We start from the raw sequence: 20,172 nt of genomic DNA, 5'->3' as shown, positions 1-20,172 counted from the left end.
ATTCAGATGTAATTTGTGTTGCATCCTGCAGCAGCCCCCCCCCCCCCCCAAAAAAAAAATAAGAATAAAAAAATAACATTTATCTCGCATGCTCTAATATCCAGACATCAATATGGAACGGTCTTTCCAAGCCAATACATTTTGGATTTCAGGTGTCCTGCATGCTAAATAGACATCATCAGAATCATTTGCACAACAGGATGTACACACATTAACACACGGACATGTACAAACACACACACGCACACACACACACACACACACACACACAGACACACATATTGTTAAACGATGGTTTCCCGCACTTGTGATCAATAGAGAGCCAGGAATGCTTGTATAAATAGTTACATTGCCGATAGACCCGAGTTATTGATTGCAGTGTAAATGAAAATCTTTATCAGATTAGAGACTGTTCTCAGCTGCTGGCAGGCTGGCTCAGCCCCTCAGCACTCTCTGGCAGGACAGTGGACAGCTGCAGTGGGCAAGGGTCTGTGGCCTGTGACATAAACACAGTACATTAAAGCACTATCAGAGTGCCGATATGAGCCATATATCTTAAAGCTGCAGAGAGAGGGGGAGGGGGTGGCTGGAGGAGAGAAGGAGAGAAAGAGAGTAGGGGTGTTTAAGGAGGAGGAAGAGGGGGTTGGTTGGTTGAGGGAGAAGGTGAAAGGGTAGATTAAGGTCTTCTCCTTGATTAAAAAAGGTCAGTAATGAGATTGTGGGGCACACACACAGACTAACAGAGACGTATCTGTCTCACACCAGCATTCATCTGTCAGTCAAAAGCAGGAGCGAGCAGAGTTATGATTAATTTTCTTTGAGTAAGTCTCTGTTGCGATGCATTATCATGCTGATGTGATTCAGATTTTTTATTTTTCTTTGGTCTGAAATCTAATGCGAAAGTTTTGGAATTTTTAATATCTAATTTTATACATGATTAGAAAGCCAACCCATAGTTTCATTTAAACGAATTGTTTTGAATGTCAGGTACCGACATTTTCAGATTTTTAAAAAGGCACATAAATGTTTCTCCGGACGTACAGCAGATGCACACAAAAACAGCTACAAGAGGGGATTAACTGCACTGTATTGCTTCACTGTTTATGTATATGAGAATATGCACTATATAGTAAATAGGTTATCCAGGATAATAAACAACTGATATGTAAATAGGTAAAAACAACATACACTGGAACCACACATGTTTTCACAAAATGTCCTCCATTATTTTTAACAGTTAAATGCAAATTCTGAAAAAAATTGAAAAAGCTTTTCACGTTTTGCGAGGTAGATATTTTTTTTTCTTCATAATTTACTGAGTCCTTGTCTTTGCACTGTATAATATCAATCCACTAATAACCAGCAAAAGATGAAGGCACAAATATCCGGCTTTGTAAAGTATTCTTTCTTTCTGCTTTTATCTAAGTGTGGCAATTTAGCGGAAGCCCTTTAGCTCAGAAGCATTCAGTTCTTTATTTAATCCTATTCCCTGAGGAATACTATAGACCTCCTGCGTAGCCTTTACCCGCATTCCTCTACCTAGTTTAGCGCTGATGCTATTGATTTTCCCATTAAGGGCTAACGCTAACCCCTGGGTAACCAGCCTCTGGATTGCACACTGTGAAGCCTGTATTGAACAGATGCTATCTAGGGACTCTGATCAATGCCTCCACTGTTATGCAATATTATTTACCTGACTCATGTATTTCATTTTGTCCTCTTTTCTGCTTCTTTTTTCTGCTCTCTCTCTCTGTCGCTCCTGCACCCTTCCTCTCTTTCTCTCTATCTGAAACATACAGGTGGGGTAATGATGTGTGGCAGCTGTAGCCTCTGGTATGGACAGTGGTGAGGGAGGCGGAGGGGATGGAGGGGGGGGAGAGGAAAGAGATGCTGACCTCAGCCCCCAGGCTTTATCTCTTCCTCTCCTGACCCTGGCGGTCATTCCTGAGCAGGGGTCATCCTCTCATACCTCAGCTGTGGCCCCTGCCAAAGAGCCCATGACCCTGCCCCAGCAGGGGAAGGAGGGCGCAGAGGGGTCCCAGGCTCAAGAAGAGACCCAGGGAGGTGAGCAGCCAGAAGGAGGCCGACATCCACAGGAGAATGGAGTGCGTCAAAAGCAGGGGATGAAAGAGGACTTCAGGGAGGGATATTTGTCAGGGCAAAGGAAGGAAGAAGGGGAGGCGCATGTAGGTGTGAGTGAGGCAGTTACAGGGGGCCTCCCAGCAGCCCTCAGCAGCAGAGGCAAACAGGAGGAGAAGGAAGAGGAGGAGGCCATCTCAAACCAAAGCCAAACCAAATCCAAATGTTCTTTATTACCTCAACAGAGCCAGCACAGCTCTTCTTCCAGCACTGCGAAGGCCAGTGGCACACTCGACAGCAAAATAGCCGCCTCTCCAAAGCCCTCCCCCACTCCTTCCCCCTCTCCCAAGCCCTCCCCTTTTCTCTCCATCTCTCCAAAGCACTTCAATTGTCCGTCCTCCTCTTCTGCCCTGCTGAGCGAGACAGAGGTAAACGACATTGAGGGAGATCAGGGCTGGATTTCTGGGTTTCCTCAGAGCTTTAGATCCCAGCAGCCTTCTCTGGCTCTTCCGCTGGCAGGTACGGAGCCTGCCAGCACACCTGCTGAGGATGACGGACTGGCAGGGGTTCCTCACTCTTCCATTTCCAATGGAGATGGTGCCAAAGCTCCAGAACCAAATGACAGCCAGACCGACACAGAGGTGGATGAAGAGAGAGACAAAGAAGGAGAACAGAAAGAAGCTGTCCCTAAAAACCTCAACCAAGACCTCTCTCCGAATTCACTGACGAGTCACATGACCATAATGCACTCACGCAATTCCTGCAAGACCCTGAAATGCCCTAAGTGTAACTGGCACTATAAGTCTCAACATACGCTCCAAGTTCACATGAAAGAGAAACACCCGGAAACAGGAGGCCAGTGTGTATGCGGTGCTTCTGGGGGAAAGTGTGTGTGCGGCGGTGCGACACGAGGTGTGTGTGGATACTGCAGTTCGGGCAAACCCCATCCCCGCCTGGCCCGAGGTGAAACCTACGCCTGTGGGTACAAGCCCTACCGCTGTGAGGTGTGTGACTATGCTACCTCATCGAAAGGCAACCTCAGCATACACATGCAGTCGGATAAACACCTTAATAACGTTCAAAATGGGGGACACTCCAACGGTCATATGCTTGCCTCTCACGTTACCAACAACAGCAGCTCCTCCAACGGTCATGCAGTGGATGAGCAGACATACAACAAGCTCCCGCTGTCTGTTTCCACGCCTTCTACTACCCAGCCTGCCAAGCTCACATCACCTCCACACACCCACTCCCATGGTAAGCGGTGGCGGTGCGACGTGTGCGACTATGAGACCAGCATTGCTCGCAACTTGCGCATACACACAACCAGTGAGAAACACACACATAACATGCTACGGCTCCAGAGAGGTTACTATCTGTCGCACTGCCGAAGCCTTGCCCCACAGCTAAAGCACCTCCAAAACACAGGTCAGTGTTTTTAAACCATAGTTGCTGCCTTCAAGAAGAAGACTTGAAAAATGTCAACATTAATTGCTGGTTTCTCTGTGTTGTAGGTGCTGAGCTCTCCTTGAATATGCGTCTGACCAGCCAGCAAGTCGCAGAACCGCCAGTCACTCTCGGATCAACACTAACTCCCTCTCCCTCCCCTTCTCCCTCTCCCCCTCCAGCCCCCCCCCTCTCCCCCACTGGACCCCTCTATCAGGGTGTGTTCCAATGCCTTGTCTGCTCCTGCTTTTCATCCGACAGCTTAGAATCTGTTGAGCAGCACCTGAATGCTCCCCGCTCCTTGCCCCAGTCAGAGTGGTGCACCCTTGTTGCTGGTGGTTGCCACTGCAGACTGTGCGGCTACACCACCCCGCTGAGGGCTAACTTCTCCCTGCACTGCCAAACTGACAGACACCGTACCCGCTACCAGCTTGCTGCTCACCTCCACGAGGGTGGAGACAGGGGTCAGGAGGGGGCAGCCCTCATTGCTAAGGGCAACGCCGTCCAGCTGAGGTGCAACCTGTGCGACTACGTGACCAGCAGTTTGGAGAAGCTACGAGGGCATTCCCTTAGTTCACACCACGAGGCGAGCGTCCGGGTTTACAGAGTAAGTGCAGAAGAAGAACTTGCGAGCAGCACTTCAAACAACAGCACATATTGCATGTGTTTGCAATGGCATTACTTATAAAAACGGTTGTCTAACGCAAGTATTTGTTTTCTTCCTCTCACGCTACCTCATTATTTGCAGTTCTTGCAGCAGTATGATGGAGAAGTTGATGGAGGTTCGTGGCTGTTCCACTGTCTTCTATGCAACCACTCCTCCTCTTCTAAACTCCAAGTACTGAAACACAGTCAAACCCCGACCCATCAGCAGAGGGAAGGGCTCCTACAGCTGCAGCCGATGGGAGGAGAGGAGCTGGCTGCCATTTTCACCATCAGGAAAATTACCGATGGCAACCTGGGTGAGAATAAGAACTGCGTGGGTGTATTTGATTTCATGTGGCATGTGGTTGCTGACATCGGAGAGCAGACGGGATTAAGATGAAAAGAGGGAGAAAATGAGTAATGGCTGTGGCTGCGATATTGATCAAACAAAGTGATTAGTCGATACACATCCTTGTTATATCCCCAATCACCCCTGACAACAGCTAACTAGCACCTGCTAATCAATGGACCGATTCAAATCCCCTGGAAAAAGATTGTGGGAGATGGAGGGTAGTCCCTCTTCCAGAGACATAGAAAACTATAATTCTGTGTCATCTGGGGTGTGTGAACAGCACAGCATCCAATATGTGGAGTTCATCATTTTATTTGTAAATTAAATATATCCTTGATTTGGTGTCGCGCAGATTAAGACTTATTGAGGTGAACTCATGTGGCGTAAGTCCATATTACCCCTACTCCACCTCTGAGGGGCATCTAATGTAGAATCAATACTTGATCAATAGTGTACGGAAGCAAGCATGAAGAATGAAGTGTGGTTCAACGGCATTTGTCTTTTTGAGGGATGTTATCCAGAGAATAATATAAACTACAATTAGCCGGAGAGTTTGTGAAAACAAAACTGTATAATAACACGGTGTTTGCATAGCATAATTACTTGTCTTTCTCTCAGGAGATCCCATTGAGGATATGGAAACTCCCTGTGAGACCAGCACTGCTCCTTTGGACACAACCAAAGACACATATAATGTGGGGGCAAAGAAAATTTCAGAAGAAACAGGTGTGGCCGTTTGGTTTTTTGTTTGTTTTTTTGTTTGTTTTTTTGTTTGTTTTTTGTTTGTTTTTTGTTTGTTTTTTGTAAAACAACTAATTAAATATACTTCAAATAGTAGGACGGCAGTACAATAAGCAGGGAATATTAAACTTTTTTATTCTAATTTCCACAATTTGTTTTTTCTTTTTTCTTTTTTTAGCTCAAGAAGAGACAAGGAGGGAAGAAACAGAAATGAGGGAGTCAATGTCCTCAGCCAAGCGTCCATCCTCTGAATGCGGGGAAATGGAAAACGTCATCTCAACCAAACGGCCCAGAACACACCAGCAAAATGAGAACCAGCAGGTGAGCAGTTGACACACACTTTAATAATTAAAGCAGGTCCACATGAATATAAAATGTACCGATAGACACAATAATTGCAGTTTTAAATTAGAAGACACGGCACGTCCTTGTGTAATCTCACAGACACATGCAGACCAATGTTGTCTTGCTTTCCGCCAATTAATTTTATATGACACTTCTTTTTTCCCCATTACCTATTCTCACTTTCAGACTGTCCAGTGCCCTTTGTGCCAGGTTAAAATCCCATACGGACACCTTCGACAGCATCTCACACATGTGCACAGCGTGGCCCAAGACTGTGTAGACAAACTCATCAGCACAGTAAGTGTACACTACTGTGTATTTGTCGTATTTACATTTGTCAGGAAGCAAAAGAAAATGAGAAGGCAAAGTGTGGGGGATGGGGGAAAGTGAAATGTAGGGAGACAATTCCATTAAGAAGGCACCAGAGAGAAAGGCAGTGCTTTTTTTAATGCATGTTTAAGTAGCTCCCCGCTATCATCTTTGATGCAGCCGTGCATTTGGTGTGTGTGTGTGTGTGTGTGTGTGTGTGTGTGTGTGTGTGTGTGTGTGTGTGTGTGTGTGTGTGTGTGTGTGTGTGTGTGTGTGTGTGTGTGTGTGTGTGTGTGTGTGTGTGCGCGCGCGCGCGTCTTTTAGAGTGGAAGAGAGAGGGTTTGACTGAGTGAGTGAGGGAAAAGCCAGTCTTTCTATAATGCATGTTTAAGTAGCCCTCTATTACCAGAAGTGCAGTCAAGCTAAAAAGGGGCCCCCATGCTTTTTACTGTGTCTCTCCACCTAACAATGACCGGTCATCTATCCACATCACCATCCTCCATCTCCCTGGCCTGTATGCTAAGTGGCCTTTGTCTCTTGCTCTCTTCCCTCCACTTCACTGACTGCTTTTCACCCTTTCTACCCTTTGCTGTCCCTCCTTCTCCCCCTCTAGTGACTCCTATCATTCCTATTCTGCAATTTCTGTCCCTGCCCCTCCCTTTCTGTCTCTCCAAAGCTCTCTCTCAATTTCTTATGCGTCACCCCTCCCTTACTCACTGTCTTTTCTCCAAAGCAGTTTTTTTTGTTCATTGCCCCACACTTCCTCCCTCCCTCTCCCTGCTCTCTTTTTCATATTCTACTCCCCTTAGCCCCCATCCTCTCTCCGGCCCCTCCCTCACTCTCTCTGATAGTAATTGAGGTTCATTAATTCAGACTGAGGTGATGATGGCCATTATGTACCTTGCTTTCCAATTACGCTCTCTAGATTAAGTCTGACCTTCAGTTTTCTCTGCAGTGTGTGTGTGTGTGTGTGTGTGTGTGTGTGTGTGTGTGTGTGTGTGTGTGTGTGTGTGTGTGTGTGTGTGTGTGTGTGTGTGCGTGTGTGCGAGTGCGTGTGCGTGCGAGGCCGCTCTTCTCTTTCGCTCTTATGAAGCTGTTACGCAGAGAAAACTCTTGTCATGTAAATCTCATCGTTGGCTGTCTGTCCTTTCCTTGAGGTGGCTCGCTGTTCACATAGATATACTATTTGCTCTCATTGCTTGAAGCTGTGGGGATGGAGGTTTTCTATATGAAGAATGATTTTAAATAAATTCATTATTCAGCTCAGTAAAGTTTTATTAAACCCTTGGGGCATGTTGGAGGGTGTCGTAGGAACTGAAGGGCAGCCCCATATATCTCAGCCATGTATACTTATTACCAAATTGATGTGCCTTGCTGCTTATACTGCTGTGCAGGCAGGTGCAAGATGTAACGATACACTTTAATGTTTTATGTTATCAGCATGGAGAGTGCACGCACTCTGTTTATACATCTCGGTATTTGCTCGCTATTATACTGTACAATTAAACATGTTTTATTCATCATGTTGGATTAAGAAAACATGGCAATGTCCCATATTTCTTTTATTATAAATTGGTAAAACAATACTGAGAGGCAATAAATTCTAAGAATGACCAAAACTGACAGAGAATTATGTTTTCTTTCTTCCAGGTTACACCATCTTTGGAACAATGGCAGTCTCAGCTGGAAACTGAACTGCAGGCAGACTCGTGCACAGATGAAATTCAGAAAAATAAAACCACGAACAATACCAATGCAAACAATTCGCATATTGATTCCACTGCCTCACCTGATTCACAGAAAAACGAAGGTTGGTGTAAAGTGCAGAATAAAGCGGACCTCAGTTTAGATACAAATTCAAGAAGCAATTATTCCTTCATCATGTGATAATGATTTAATTGTGAAATCTTGTTTGACCACTGTCTTATGATTATGAAAATATTTATAGTCCCTATTTTTGTGCATCTCTTAGGCATTTCAGAGGAGAACGCTGAGGGAGACGTAGCCGCACCCAAAGATGTCACAGCTCTTCTCACTCCACCCCTAGAAGACAACACCAGTCACCCTTCCAATGGTAGAGTGGCTCCCCAGTCCCCGACTCAGATCCCCCCTTCTTCCCCGCCCACATCGCCGCCCAGCGACCCCCCTCCACTTTCTGATCGCCATGGTTACCGGTTCCGTTGTAGCAGGTGCAGCTTGGCATTCCCTACTCAGGAGAAACTCCAACTGCACTGGCAATACCATGCCATGAGGGCGGCAACAGAGTGCCCCCTATGTTCTCGACAATGTCGCAGTCAGGAGGCCCTGCAGCGACACATGCAGAATACACACTCACAGCTGGAGAACATGCAGGGACAGAATTCACTCTTGCCACCACATTCTGTGCAATACATGGAACATAACAAGAATTCAGTTCAACAAGATTTTAATTTATCACCTCAAGTGGGTCAAGAGGCAGGAGAAGGTGAGGATGAAGACGTAGATGAAGAAGCACTAACCATAGAAGGAAAGGACGAACAAAAAGAAGTGAAAAATAAAGAGAGGGACTTGGCCTCTGAAGGTGATGAGGGTGAGGAGGATTTACCTGAGCCAGAGAAAGAGCCACATGAGGAGATCTTGTCAGAAAGAAATTCCAGCTCTCTTGTCAAAAAGAGCTTGAACCCCACAATGGACCGATATCTAGATCCATCCAGACCCTATAAATGCACCATATGTTCAGAATCTTTTACCCAGAAAACAATTCTTCTGGTCCACTATAACTCTGTGTCCCATCTTCACCGGGCAAGACGAGCTCTGCAGGAATCTGGCACTAGTGCGGCTGCCCCGGAGGCTCTCCGTGGTCCAGATCCCAGACCCTATCGCTGCCGATTGTGTGGCGTAGGCTACAGCCAGAGCTCCACACTTGACATACACCTTCGATCAGTCCTTCATCAGACTAGAGCCCGTGCTGCCCAGAACCCAGCTCCACAGAGCACAGCGTCTTCTGCAGGGGTTTCAGTGTCGGTCCCAAACACTTCTACAAACAGAGAAGATACATCCAAGAATTATTCTTTTAGTAAGAGGCTCGATGGACTAAGCTCTTCATTCTCTTCACTAGTTGGGTCTAGCTTAGTAGTTGAGGCCCAACCTGCCATCTCTAACCCAACAGACAACCAGCAGGCAAAAAAAAGAGTGGCAGAGCTTCTAGCATCAAGAAACCAGCTGATGCTTCTACAACAGCAACAAATAGCCCAGGCACAGGTCCAGGCTCAATTACAACAACACACAGCTCTGCTTCAGTCTCAAGTGATGCAGCACCTTCCCTTAGGGCCTGAGAATCTTCTAAAACAACACTTCTCTCTGACGCCAGACAACTTGCTCTCTTTACAACAACAACTTCTTCTCCCTTTTTACTTGTCAGGAGACATTAACCTCAACCCAGAGTTAACCACTAAAATCCCGGAACTCATTTACTCCTATCCCAACCCTACCTCAAAAGAACAGGTTAAAGTGGAGACTAAAAAAGAGTCCCCAACAGATGAAAAAAAAACTCAGAAACAAAATTCAAATTCAGCTTTGAACCACTCAAGAGATAATTTGCAGTGTGGAACAAAGCTTGATGAAGTCTGCAGTGGACCTCCCATCCCCCAAATGGATAGAGAACCAAATGATTCTATTATTGTGGAAGAAAAAGAGCATTTGCATGTTTCTAGTAAAACTGAGGCTCAAAAAGAAGAAGTAGTTTCTTCCTCTCTGAATGTTGGATTACAGTGTCCTCCTCCCAGAGTGCCCTATGCTGCTGCAAATGGGGAGCCTCTTAGAGCTCTGCTGCAGAGTTATGGCTATGAGTTAGCCATGCAATACATACAAAATAGACACCGACACCAGCAGCAAATGGCAACTCAAATAATACCTGATAAGCAAGAATGCTTTAATATGAACAAAATTGAAGTGTGTTCGGAGGAGGAAAATTATGAATTCAGTAAACTACTGAATTGTAAAGTGGAAGACTGTCTGGACAACAATGGCATAGAACAGAATTTGAAGATCGAAGAGTTCCCAACAGAGAAAACGGAGAGCAAAGATGGGGAATCAACAAAGAATGAGAAAAAATGCTGTGGAAAAGAAGAAAAGTGTCGAGACTGTGGCAAGCTTTTTTCAGATGCCTTGATTTTAAAAAGTCATCAGGAGTATATTCATAGAACGCTGTTTCCCACTGCTATGCTGGAGAGGTTTTCCAGAGAATACCGACTGCAATATGACCAGATGTACCCACTCACACAGACTAAATCTGGGGATAATTCCACAGTCGGCATTCAAACTGCAGCACAACCTCCCGCCACTTCTTCAGAATCAGAACCAGCACCAGAATCGGCTAAGCCACCAGTTAAAACCCCTGAACCCACAGCCATGTCATCAGACTCAGATCCCCCAGGCAAAGTAGGTGCTCCAATTACAGATCTAACTCCAACTGCTCCTGCCGCATCATCTACATCTTCTCCTTCTCAAACTCAAGAGTGTAGACAACAAGAAGCATCCACTCCAAGCACATCTTCGACAGCTACAACATCCTCCATCCCTCTTGCCTTACCTAACATACCGATGCTTCCTTTATCCTTGCCTCAACTTCCTATACCCCCTCTATCTTTACCGAAGCTTCCCCTCCCACCAATACCTTTTTCCATGGAGCTACCGCTTATTCCTTCAGTTGTGATGCAGTCAGTAGCTCTGCACTCCCAAACTTGGTTAGACTCAAGTGTGAACCCTGAACTGGCAAAGCTCTATCAGTCTCAACTTAACTCTGCACTGCTAGGACAGCAACCGCAGCTTAGTCCTGCTTTGTTAGCTCAGCAACCACAACTCAGCCCAGCTTTGTTAGGTCAGTCCCCACAGATCACTCCCCCCTTGCTGGGTCAACCTTCTCAGTCGACCCCTGTTCAAACAGGGCAGCAAAACCAAGCCAGCTCAACAATTCTTGAGCAGCAGGGTAAGAGGACTCGTACACGAATCTCTGAAGAACAATTAACTGTTCTAAGGAAACACTTTGATATTAATAGTCTCCCCAGTGATGATGAGATCAATAAGATGTCAACCTTGTCAGGACTGCCTCACAAAGTCATCAAACACTGGTTCCGTAACACCCTATTCAAAGAACGCCAGCGAGACAAGGATTCCCCTTATAATTTTAATAACCCTCCAACAACAGCTCTCGAGGAGTCGAAAGAGGATGTTGCACAAAGCCAACCTCTGACACTTTCACCTTGTTCGCTGTCACCAGGCCTTCCTGTAAACACCGGCCCTCAAACCCAGTCAACAGACTTGTATATAGGGGAGCCCCATAGGGGCAGACGATCTTCTCGTACCCGCTTCACAGAGCAACAGCTGGAGACCCTGCAGGGGGTGTTTGAAGCCACTCCTTACCCCAGGGAGGAAGAATATGACAGGTTGTCTGCTCTGTTGTCTCTTCCGAACAGAGTCATTGTTGTATGGTTTCAAAATGCCAGGCAGAGAGCTCGCAAGAATCAAGACAGGGGAACAGATGACGGACTAGAAAGCAAAAACCTGCCTGACCATGTACATGGACAGAGAAGCGGCAGTTACAAGAATGATGATGATAACCGATATAACACCTGTGAGGATGACGGACAATGTGACTCTCATAATGAAAACTCCTTGGATCTGACTTATGAATATTATGCCAACCCTGACTCACCTGCGTTTGATTCTACCACCCAGTACACAGACACTGACCAAAAAACAGACAAAGGAGAACCAACACTTTCTACGAGTAAACAAGAAGAAAAAATAAACCTCCCTCAAGCTAACAATAGCTGCACTTCTGTTGAAACTCAGAACGAAGTTTTACATACAGACCTTCAGGATAAGGAAATGAAAACTTGCCCACAACCTGAAAACAAGCCGCTGCCAGATTCTGCTCCAGAAAGACCAGATCCTACGACTGCCTGCTCTTCACAAAGAATGTCCACCATGTTGTCTATGTCTCCTTTGGACCAGAGCCAGTCACAAAATATTACCTCTGATCAAGCTCGTGAAAAAACAGCTGAGGCATCACCTTGCCTCCCCTCTGCTACAGAGACTGAAAAGAACCACACTGTGATGCCTGATGCCACAGCTTGTATCACCACTGAAACCCAGCCATTATCTAAGCTCCCTACCCAGCCTCAGTTCCAGTGCACTCTATGCCCACTGTCTTTGCCATCATTCCAACTTTGGCAGGAACATCAGACCAGACACCTCCTGGCAGCTCAGTCACAGGTACAACTCCTGCACTCTGGCTTCACAGATAGAACCATGCCTTATATGATGCTACACCCGAACCACTCCTTAATGGCCAGCCAAATGCTTTCGGGGGCTATGTCCCAAATGCACCCTAATCCCACACATCCCATGCTTTCACATTTAAACAGCTTGCAAATGAAGAACACTCTTTCTGATCACTCAAGCAATGCCCTTGCCAATTCCCCGACACCCATAAAGCAGAGTACAAAACAGATAACAGACACCAGCTTTGAAGGCCAAAGGAGCAGTCGAGAGGTTGAGGAGGAGCACAGAAGGGATAAACGCCAGAGAACCACAATCACACCAGAACAGCTTGAAGTGTTGTATCAGCGCTACAGCTTGGACTCCAACCCCACCAGAGGAGTCCTTGAGAGCATTGCGCGAGATGTTGGGCTAACAAGACGTGTGGTTCAGGTACTGTATAGACAAGGGGTCAGAGTAAACAAATCTAAATTTTCACTTTTTCTTATTTCAAAACAGTTGTCTTTGTGTCTCATACAGGTGTGGTTTCAGAATACACGGGCTAGAGAGAGGAAAGGACAGTTCCGGTCAATGGGTCCAGGATCCAGTTTCAGCTTGGGCTTGAACCATCTGCGCTGCCCATTCTGCAGGGCTCTCTTCAAGGTTAGGAGCGCTCTGGATGCCCATATGAGATCACGCCACTGGGCAGAAGCTGAAAGAGCAGGTTACAACCTATCAATTAACAATGGATCCAACATGCAAGCTGGACAGCTTATGTCATCAATCGTGGATCGACCAGGCCCATCTATCTCTTCTAACCACATCCACAACCCTGGCTTTGTCATCAGTAACAAAGAGTTAACTATGAAGCCAACTGTGACTTCTTTGTCTTCGAATACTAATCTTAATGACCCAGAGGAGGATGATGACTATGAGGAAGATGATGAGGAGTACCCATGTGAGGAGAATTCTGGCATGGCTGACCAAGGGTCCCCTAGTCCTGAAGGATCTGGAGGTACAAGCTCGGATTGGGGTGAGACACAAACTGTGCAGCCGCACCACCATCAGCAGCAGCGCCAAAGGACACAGATGAGCCACTTCCAGATACTTCAACTCAAAGACTTCTACAGGAGCCACCGCACACCAAACCGGCATGAGTGTGAGACACTGGGTCAGGAGTTAGGACTGCCTCACCGAGTGGTTCAGGTACCTGCTTTAAATATTTAAGGGAGAGGTCTCCGACTCTGGTCCTGGAGAGCACCTGTCCTTCATGATGTAGGTCTTTCCCTGTGGTGGAACACCTGATTGCAATCAAGCTTATTACTTTGGTTTGTTTGGCGCTTGGTGATGACATGATCATTACATCATTAGATCATTAGATCATTAGATTCAGGTGTATTGGAGCAAGGAAATAGCAAGAACATGCAGGGCAAGAGCTCTCAAAGACCAGAGTTGGAGACCTCTGATTTAAGGCCTATTGTAATCATTTGTTTTCATTAAGAAAATAATCTTGTCACATACATGGAGTTTTTCAATAGCTAATACCTCTTCATTTGAATGTTTTTGCAGGTTTGGTTCCAGAATGCCAGAGCTAAGGAGAAAAGGGCCAGGAGCCTGAGCTCTGACTCTGCAGAGAGGGAGCAAGCTGAGCTGTCAGCAGGAGCAGGCGAGAGGGATAGAGCTTAGAGAGGCTAACTGCTTCCTTTGGCTGTGCTCTCTACAAAAAAAACCCTCCTGCAACTGCTGTCAACCTATAAACATATCCATTATCCACTTGCTGCCAAACCCGGTACCCTGAACACTCCAAAGACGTGGAGCCGCAGTGGCCCAAAGAGCAACTCTCTCAACTGAAAGTAGGGGAGATTCAAAACCGAGTCCTCTCTACCACAGCTTTTTCTCATTCCATACGGTTCCTAAACACTTTTCTGGTGTTTCGCTTCTTTTTGAAAAGAACCCCTCTCCCCTTTTTCCGTCCGACACCTTACAACAACCAAACACCACCTTGACAAAAAACAAAACAAAAACAACCAGATGCCACAGAGGCCAAAGAGCATTCTCCAAGCATGTGACCTCACTGCCCAGCTAGACCTGCAGTCTACCTCTCAGTCTGCACGACAGACTCACAGTGGGCCCTCCACCAGACAGTGCTAGATGACTAGCTGTGTAGCATGTAGTGCCAGTCTGTACAAGGCTGGAAAAGAAAATGTCAAAGAGATTTTAGTGTAAATAGAGAGCTCCAAAAAATAAACTTGAAGAAAAACAAAGCAGTTAACAGTGGAAGAAGAAGAAGAAGAAGAAGAAGAAGAAGAAGAAGAGGAAGAAAGAAGAGGAAAAAAAAACAAAAACCTGAATAATACCCTTGAAAAACACATGGGTGTTTGCATAGAGCTTTTGTAAAGACTGACTCAGATTCCAAAGCTCATAACCAAAATTTTACATGTCTGTGGATTTCGTTTGAACATGTTTGTTTTCAATAACAAACTGCAGAGCTGACGTCTGTATGGTGAAGGAGTTCGATCTGCAGCTGGCATAGGTAAATTGAGTACCAATAGACTGATGTGGTGCTAGAATGCAGCTTCACCCTCCAAAAGCCAATGATGAGTCTTCTGTTGTACATGTACTCCTTCTATGTTCCTTTAGTGGATAACAGCCCAAATAGCACAGAACGTAAAGGCCAGTTTGTCCTAGGAAGGGCAAACTATTTTTTTATAGCACTCAACCATTATACTGTATATGAAAACTTTAACCAAACTCAAATTTACATTGTGTGTGTTTAGTAATAGTTTCTTAATATAAATCTTATGGATTGAGATGAACTGTCTTGCTTCGATATAACAGTGTCATGATTGAGAAAAGATTATGACAGCTTTGATATGTTCAGGCGAGGTGACTTACTGCCTTTCCGTTCTGTTTGAATATACCAATGGCTTACCAATGTTATGTGATTAATGTAAAGCTTTCTATGCTCAGGTCAACAGCTCAACATGGCTCTGCTTCAAATGGGATCTTAATACTGTACCTGTCTGTTTTTAAAACAGCTGAGGCCGGGTTTAACCTCGGACTAAGTATTAAAAAAAAAAAAATCTACTAAAACATCTGTATTTCAAAGATTTGAGCTTTTCACCTCTGAGTAATAGATTGTTACAAAAAAAAAACCTTATTGAAACTAAAGTGTTTAATAGTGTGAGGGGTAAATGTACAGTATTTAGCTTTTGTATGGTTGACTCGAGACTTCATTGGATGTTTGAGACAGCTCTCTTTTCCATTTACAGATAAGGAGCTACTGCGCAAAGCTGAGAAAAACTTTGGATGTTATTGATGTTATTTTTGTACACTTAATTTATTTTCCCTCTTTCTCCCTCCCTACCTATTTACCACTTTTTCTCTCTACCTTTCTTCCTCAGTTCATTTGCAACCAGTCCTTATTCTATCTGTAATAATGATAATATAACAATAATAGCTAAACAATAATTAATGCTTTAAGACAAAAATCCAAAGACGTGATAATACTTTAACCATATGACCTACAAAAATAAGCGCTACTGTTTACTTGATGATGTATTGCTGTTTTTAAAGAAGGAAGGAGTCCCTGTATCTAAGCTACTGTTTTCTGCCTCTCATAAGCACACTGGAGACTGTAACCAAAACCCCAAACTAGAGCCATGGCAGTCTGTAATATAGCGGTTGAAGAGTTTTACTTCTCTTGAGAAATGTTGCAGTTTATTTTATTTAAATTTTTTTTTTATATACCATAGTGTTGAACTTCAGCCCTTAAGGATGTCCAGTTTGCTGCTATGTACTGTAGTTTCTAACGATACTGTAGAAAGATGCATGCTCTGATCGCTTTACCACTAGGCTTTAATGACTACAAACTGTAATGATACCTGTGATGCTGTTGATAAACTGCTCCTCTGTTATTCTGTTAGAAACAAATGGATATGTGGGGCTCAATTCCATCAAGTTCGATTTTCAGTATCTTATCGATTACCTTCACTCAGAAAACAGAAATGGCTTTAGTACTAAATGATTCTTTTTTTTTGTTTCCCCAAGCTTCCAGTTTCAGAAAATCCCTCTTGAGGCATTATCTTCTTGATGCTTTAGGTGATACTGCATAGTTATTTGAAGGAGTTAAGCCCCAAGCCTTCCACTTGTGGTGTCTTTCTGTGTTGCAATGTCTCTAGTCTATTTGTCAAGCTAACACAGCTTTGCTGAACTCAGAATGACATCACAGCCAACTTTCCAAAGGATGTGGACTAACTTAACTCTGTCATGTTTTGTTCTTAAACTAACCAATGTTTACGACAATACCAATGAGCTTTCTTCTGTACAGAAATGTGCATTCCAAATACCACAAAGGCAGTTTTTTTGTATACTGATGATTTCAGATTTAATTTCTCTCGTATTCTCTTGATCTTAGTGACTGTAAGATGTACATATTGGAGTCCTCTATGGTGAAGAGACTCTGTTATCCTTACTGTAGGTAAAACGGTTCTTTTCTTTTTTTTCCGAATATGTTGTTGCCATAGTGATGACCAAAAAGATACCTGTGATGTGCACCTGTCCTTATGTCCTGCTCCAGTGGTTTAGTGTGTCTCTATTCTCACCTTTCCCCAGTTCTCCCCTGCTGGTGTGTGTTTCTCTTCCTTTCCCTCCCCATACTCCACTGAGCTAAATAAAGTCTGCTTTGGTGCACGCTCCAGTCTCATCCCTTTGGTCTCACCAAGAGAAGCCATTTTGTGAATGTTGTGGTATGTGCGGGTGTCTGCCTATTATAAATGTGTTTCATATTCCAGGTTGTATGTTCAGTGGCAGTGTGTGTCTGGCTGGAAGGCTTTTGATGTGCAACCGCGTATATGTATGTGTGAGTGTGTGTGTGTGTGTAACACAGCAGTGTGTGGAAGGCGTTTGGTGAATGGAGCCATGACCTCTGGGGTCACTTCATTAATTACATCTGTGACATTCAGCCAGATGAGTTTCCTTTGTGACTAAATGATATGATGAATATTAACGACCTCAGATGAATTACATTGCTGCTCCTGCTGCTGCTGCTGATGATGATAATGTGTTTTACGACTCTGGGAGAGAGGGGAGGAAAATTGCACACTGCAGCACATTTAGGACACAAATTTTCATATGCAACATTTCAAAGACCACAGCTTGCTTAGGTGGGAAGAGATTTTTTTTTATTCTTTTCTCATCTCAATTATTGTAATTTTTTAGTGGTTAATAAGACAACTTGTCTAAGGAGGAAAACTTAAATGAACACAGGAATGTGTTGTTCATTCAGCGTCAGACAGAAAGTAAAGCACAGAGTGGTATATGCGCCTTGTTGTCTAGCATGAAATTGTTACTTTAGCCATTACACAGAAATGCGACAAAAGAAAATATAAGTGTGAAACTGTTATGTCCTCACAGCCGTAGTAGAAAATAGGCAAACAGATACACGTAGAGAACAATAGCAAAGTAAACACTGAAGAGGGCCTGTGATGGCTTTGTAGCTGATGATAGCCATCTTAGAAAGTCATCCTGATAAAGTGATCCCCCACCATTTCTCCTTCTCCCTGTCCTCCCCCTCTTAATCAAATGAGCACTGTGCAGCTGGTGGGGTTGCGGCAAAAAAAGGGGTACGAGTGTGTGCGTGGAGAGTAGGTTGGGTGGGGGGCTTTGAGGGATGGCGTGAAATTATTGCCTGCTGGTGTATATGTGTCGCTGGGGGTAGCAGGGTAGAGTGGGGGGCTGGGCTCGGGCTGGGGGGGTGTAATGTCATTGCCTGCTGGTGTATCTGTAGTGGGGGCTCATTTAGATTTAGATTGGTTATGTGAGGAGAGAGCTGAAAGGCCAGCTCATGTTTATGCATGAATCCCAAAGCATGCTGCTGTGGCGGAGCCCTGAGTTAAAGAGACAGAGCTGAGATACATTCGCACATTTAGACACACCTCTGCCTCTGAGGATAAGGATTCAGCTGAAGCGATGCTGTGCTATCAGATACATTTCAATCAGTGTGTGTGTGCGTGTGTGTGTGTGCGTGTGTGTGCGCTTGTGTGTGTGTGTGTGTGTGTGTGTGTGTGTGTGTGTGTGTGTGTGTGTGTGTGTGTGTGTGTGTGTGTGTGTGTGTGTGTGTGTGTGTTTGTGTGTGTGGGCTGGTCCGTAGTGTTTGTCCGTCTTTGCATACATGCACACACATGACACTTTGTCCAGAAGAATATCATGATACTCCATTTGATGTAAACAGAAAAACAATGTCTAATTTAAATTCTTTTTAATGCAAGCTTCATCACTGGCTGCCCGACTGTGTTCAGATGACTGCTTTTGGAGTATTCTGTTGCTGATGCAGAGCTACACTCAGTTCATGGGTGCTTCCCACATCACACTTGCTCATACCTCGAGAGCAATCAGTAAATGTCTTTGAAGGAGAGTTTGTTCAGCACTTCATCAGGTATAAAGTGGTTTTTATTTGGAAATGTGGTCCCTATCCATCTTTTAAATGACTTTTTAATGGTCGTCACACCATCCCAATCAATCATGTGGCAGAGCTAGCCTGCAAGCGCAAATACACTCTATTTATAATTCCTACATTCTGCCGCAAAAACTGACTCAATGAGTCTTTTCAGTATGATAAACAAAAAAACTAAACAAAGCTACTGAACTACATTTACGACATTTCAGATTTATTTATTTTTTTAGACATAAAAAGGCACTCTGCCAATCTCCAGCATCCTGGCTACCAGGTTTTCCTCAGTGAATTCTCTTTATATTCCGACATCACATTTCCCTGGGAGTATGACTTCAATAACTTTAAAACGGCTGTTTATCATTGGTTTTCTCGGCCTCTTCATTCAGGGCCACACTTTGTGACCCCTCACCATCCCCCATCCACAATGTACCCCCTTCCCAAATAACCCCTCCCGACCCACTGGCGGCCACAGTACTTTACATCTATAATGAGATACAAATACGCATCAGCAGGACAGTGTCTACGCCACGCGTCACTGTGTGAATATTACTCACACTTATTAGCTGGATTATGTTAATCTTTACACTCTCTGCTCACAGACAACAGACTCCCCATGATATGGGGGTGGTCACGGCAGTAAGCGTGTGTTGTCGTTGTGTGTGTGTGTGTGTGTGTGTGTGTGTGTGTGTGTGTGTGTGTGTGTGTGTGTGTGTGTGTGTGTGTGTGTGTGTGTGTGTGTGTGTGCGCGCGTGTGTGTGCTAGAATGATTGCCATGTTGTCAAACTGATCTGCATGTGAAAGGGTGGTCTAATTACATCACTTATGCAAATGAGAAATGCACACATGCATGCACGTACATAGACATCTTAGTAATACGTGGGCAGCCTGATACTAAGGTCAAAAAGACAGTGTGAGCTAGTCTCTCACTGACTAAACACAGAGTGGCATCGCCACCTGTCAGAGATAGACACGTCTTGACCCAGTGCACCTAAACAGGATGTTTTGACATACTCTTTCAGAAAAATCGGGGAGAAAAAAAGTTGATTGGTCAAGCTCAAAGTAGACTAAAGCAATCAAATTGTTATTGGAAGATGTCCGACTGCATATCCTCTGATTAGTCTTTTTTCAGGCTGAGACATTGATAGTATCCCGGCAGGAATGATTGATTGAGTCTGACACATTTTAATTACGCCCAAATTAAATGAATCGGCTGGCGGACTATAAAACATTGCTGTTTAATAATGAGTCGCTCCGTTTTCCTTTTTTTTTTCTTCTTCTTCTTCTTTCTTCATCCAATCCTATTTTGGCTACCCGCACCAAATAACCTCTCCTCATTTAATGATATGCAAATGAATTTTCATGAACCCCATGATCCTATGCGATGATTAAACTGAGATGACATTAGCTGCCATGCTGCTGCCACTGTCAGTGTTTCTGTCTGCCTCCTTTCCCACTCCCTATCTCTGCCATCTTTCTTCGTATCCACGACAACAGCCAACTGGTGATATTAAAAGGGGTTCATTGTCACCATTCCCTTATGAATTTTCTTTGTGGGGAATGA

At 44.6% G+C, this 20,172-nt stretch overlaps 1 protein-coding gene across 1 annotated transcript; it reads left to right on the top strand.

Annotated features, from left to right (window-relative positions):
• Positions 1–1,835: 1,835 nt before the first annotated feature.
• LOC308116872 (zinc finger homeobox protein 3-like) lies at positions 1,836–16,846 on the top strand (the record flags this gene model as incomplete). The annotated part of the gene is made up of 10 exons (XM_080475332.1): positions 1,836–3,507; positions 3,594–4,132; positions 4,274–4,487; positions 5,141–5,248; positions 5,448–5,584; positions 5,795–5,905; positions 7,568–7,727; positions 7,890–12,610; positions 12,698–13,363; positions 13,727–16,846. The coding sequence occupies 10 exons, from the start codon at positions 1,836–1,838 to the stop codon at positions 13,841–13,843; spliced, it is 8,445 nt and encodes a 2,814-aa protein (XP_080331458.1). The 3' UTR covers positions 13,844–16,846.
• Positions 16,847–20,172: the final 3,326 nt, after the last annotated feature.

The sequence above is a fragment of the Lipophrys pholis genome, assembly GCF_963383615.2.
Source record: "Lipophrys pholis genome assembly, chromosome: 11".
NCBI classification, from domain to species: domain Eukaryota; kingdom Metazoa; phylum Chordata; class Actinopteri; order Blenniiformes; family Blenniidae; genus Lipophrys; species Lipophrys pholis.
This window is presented reverse-complemented; position numbering and strand designations above follow the sequence as displayed.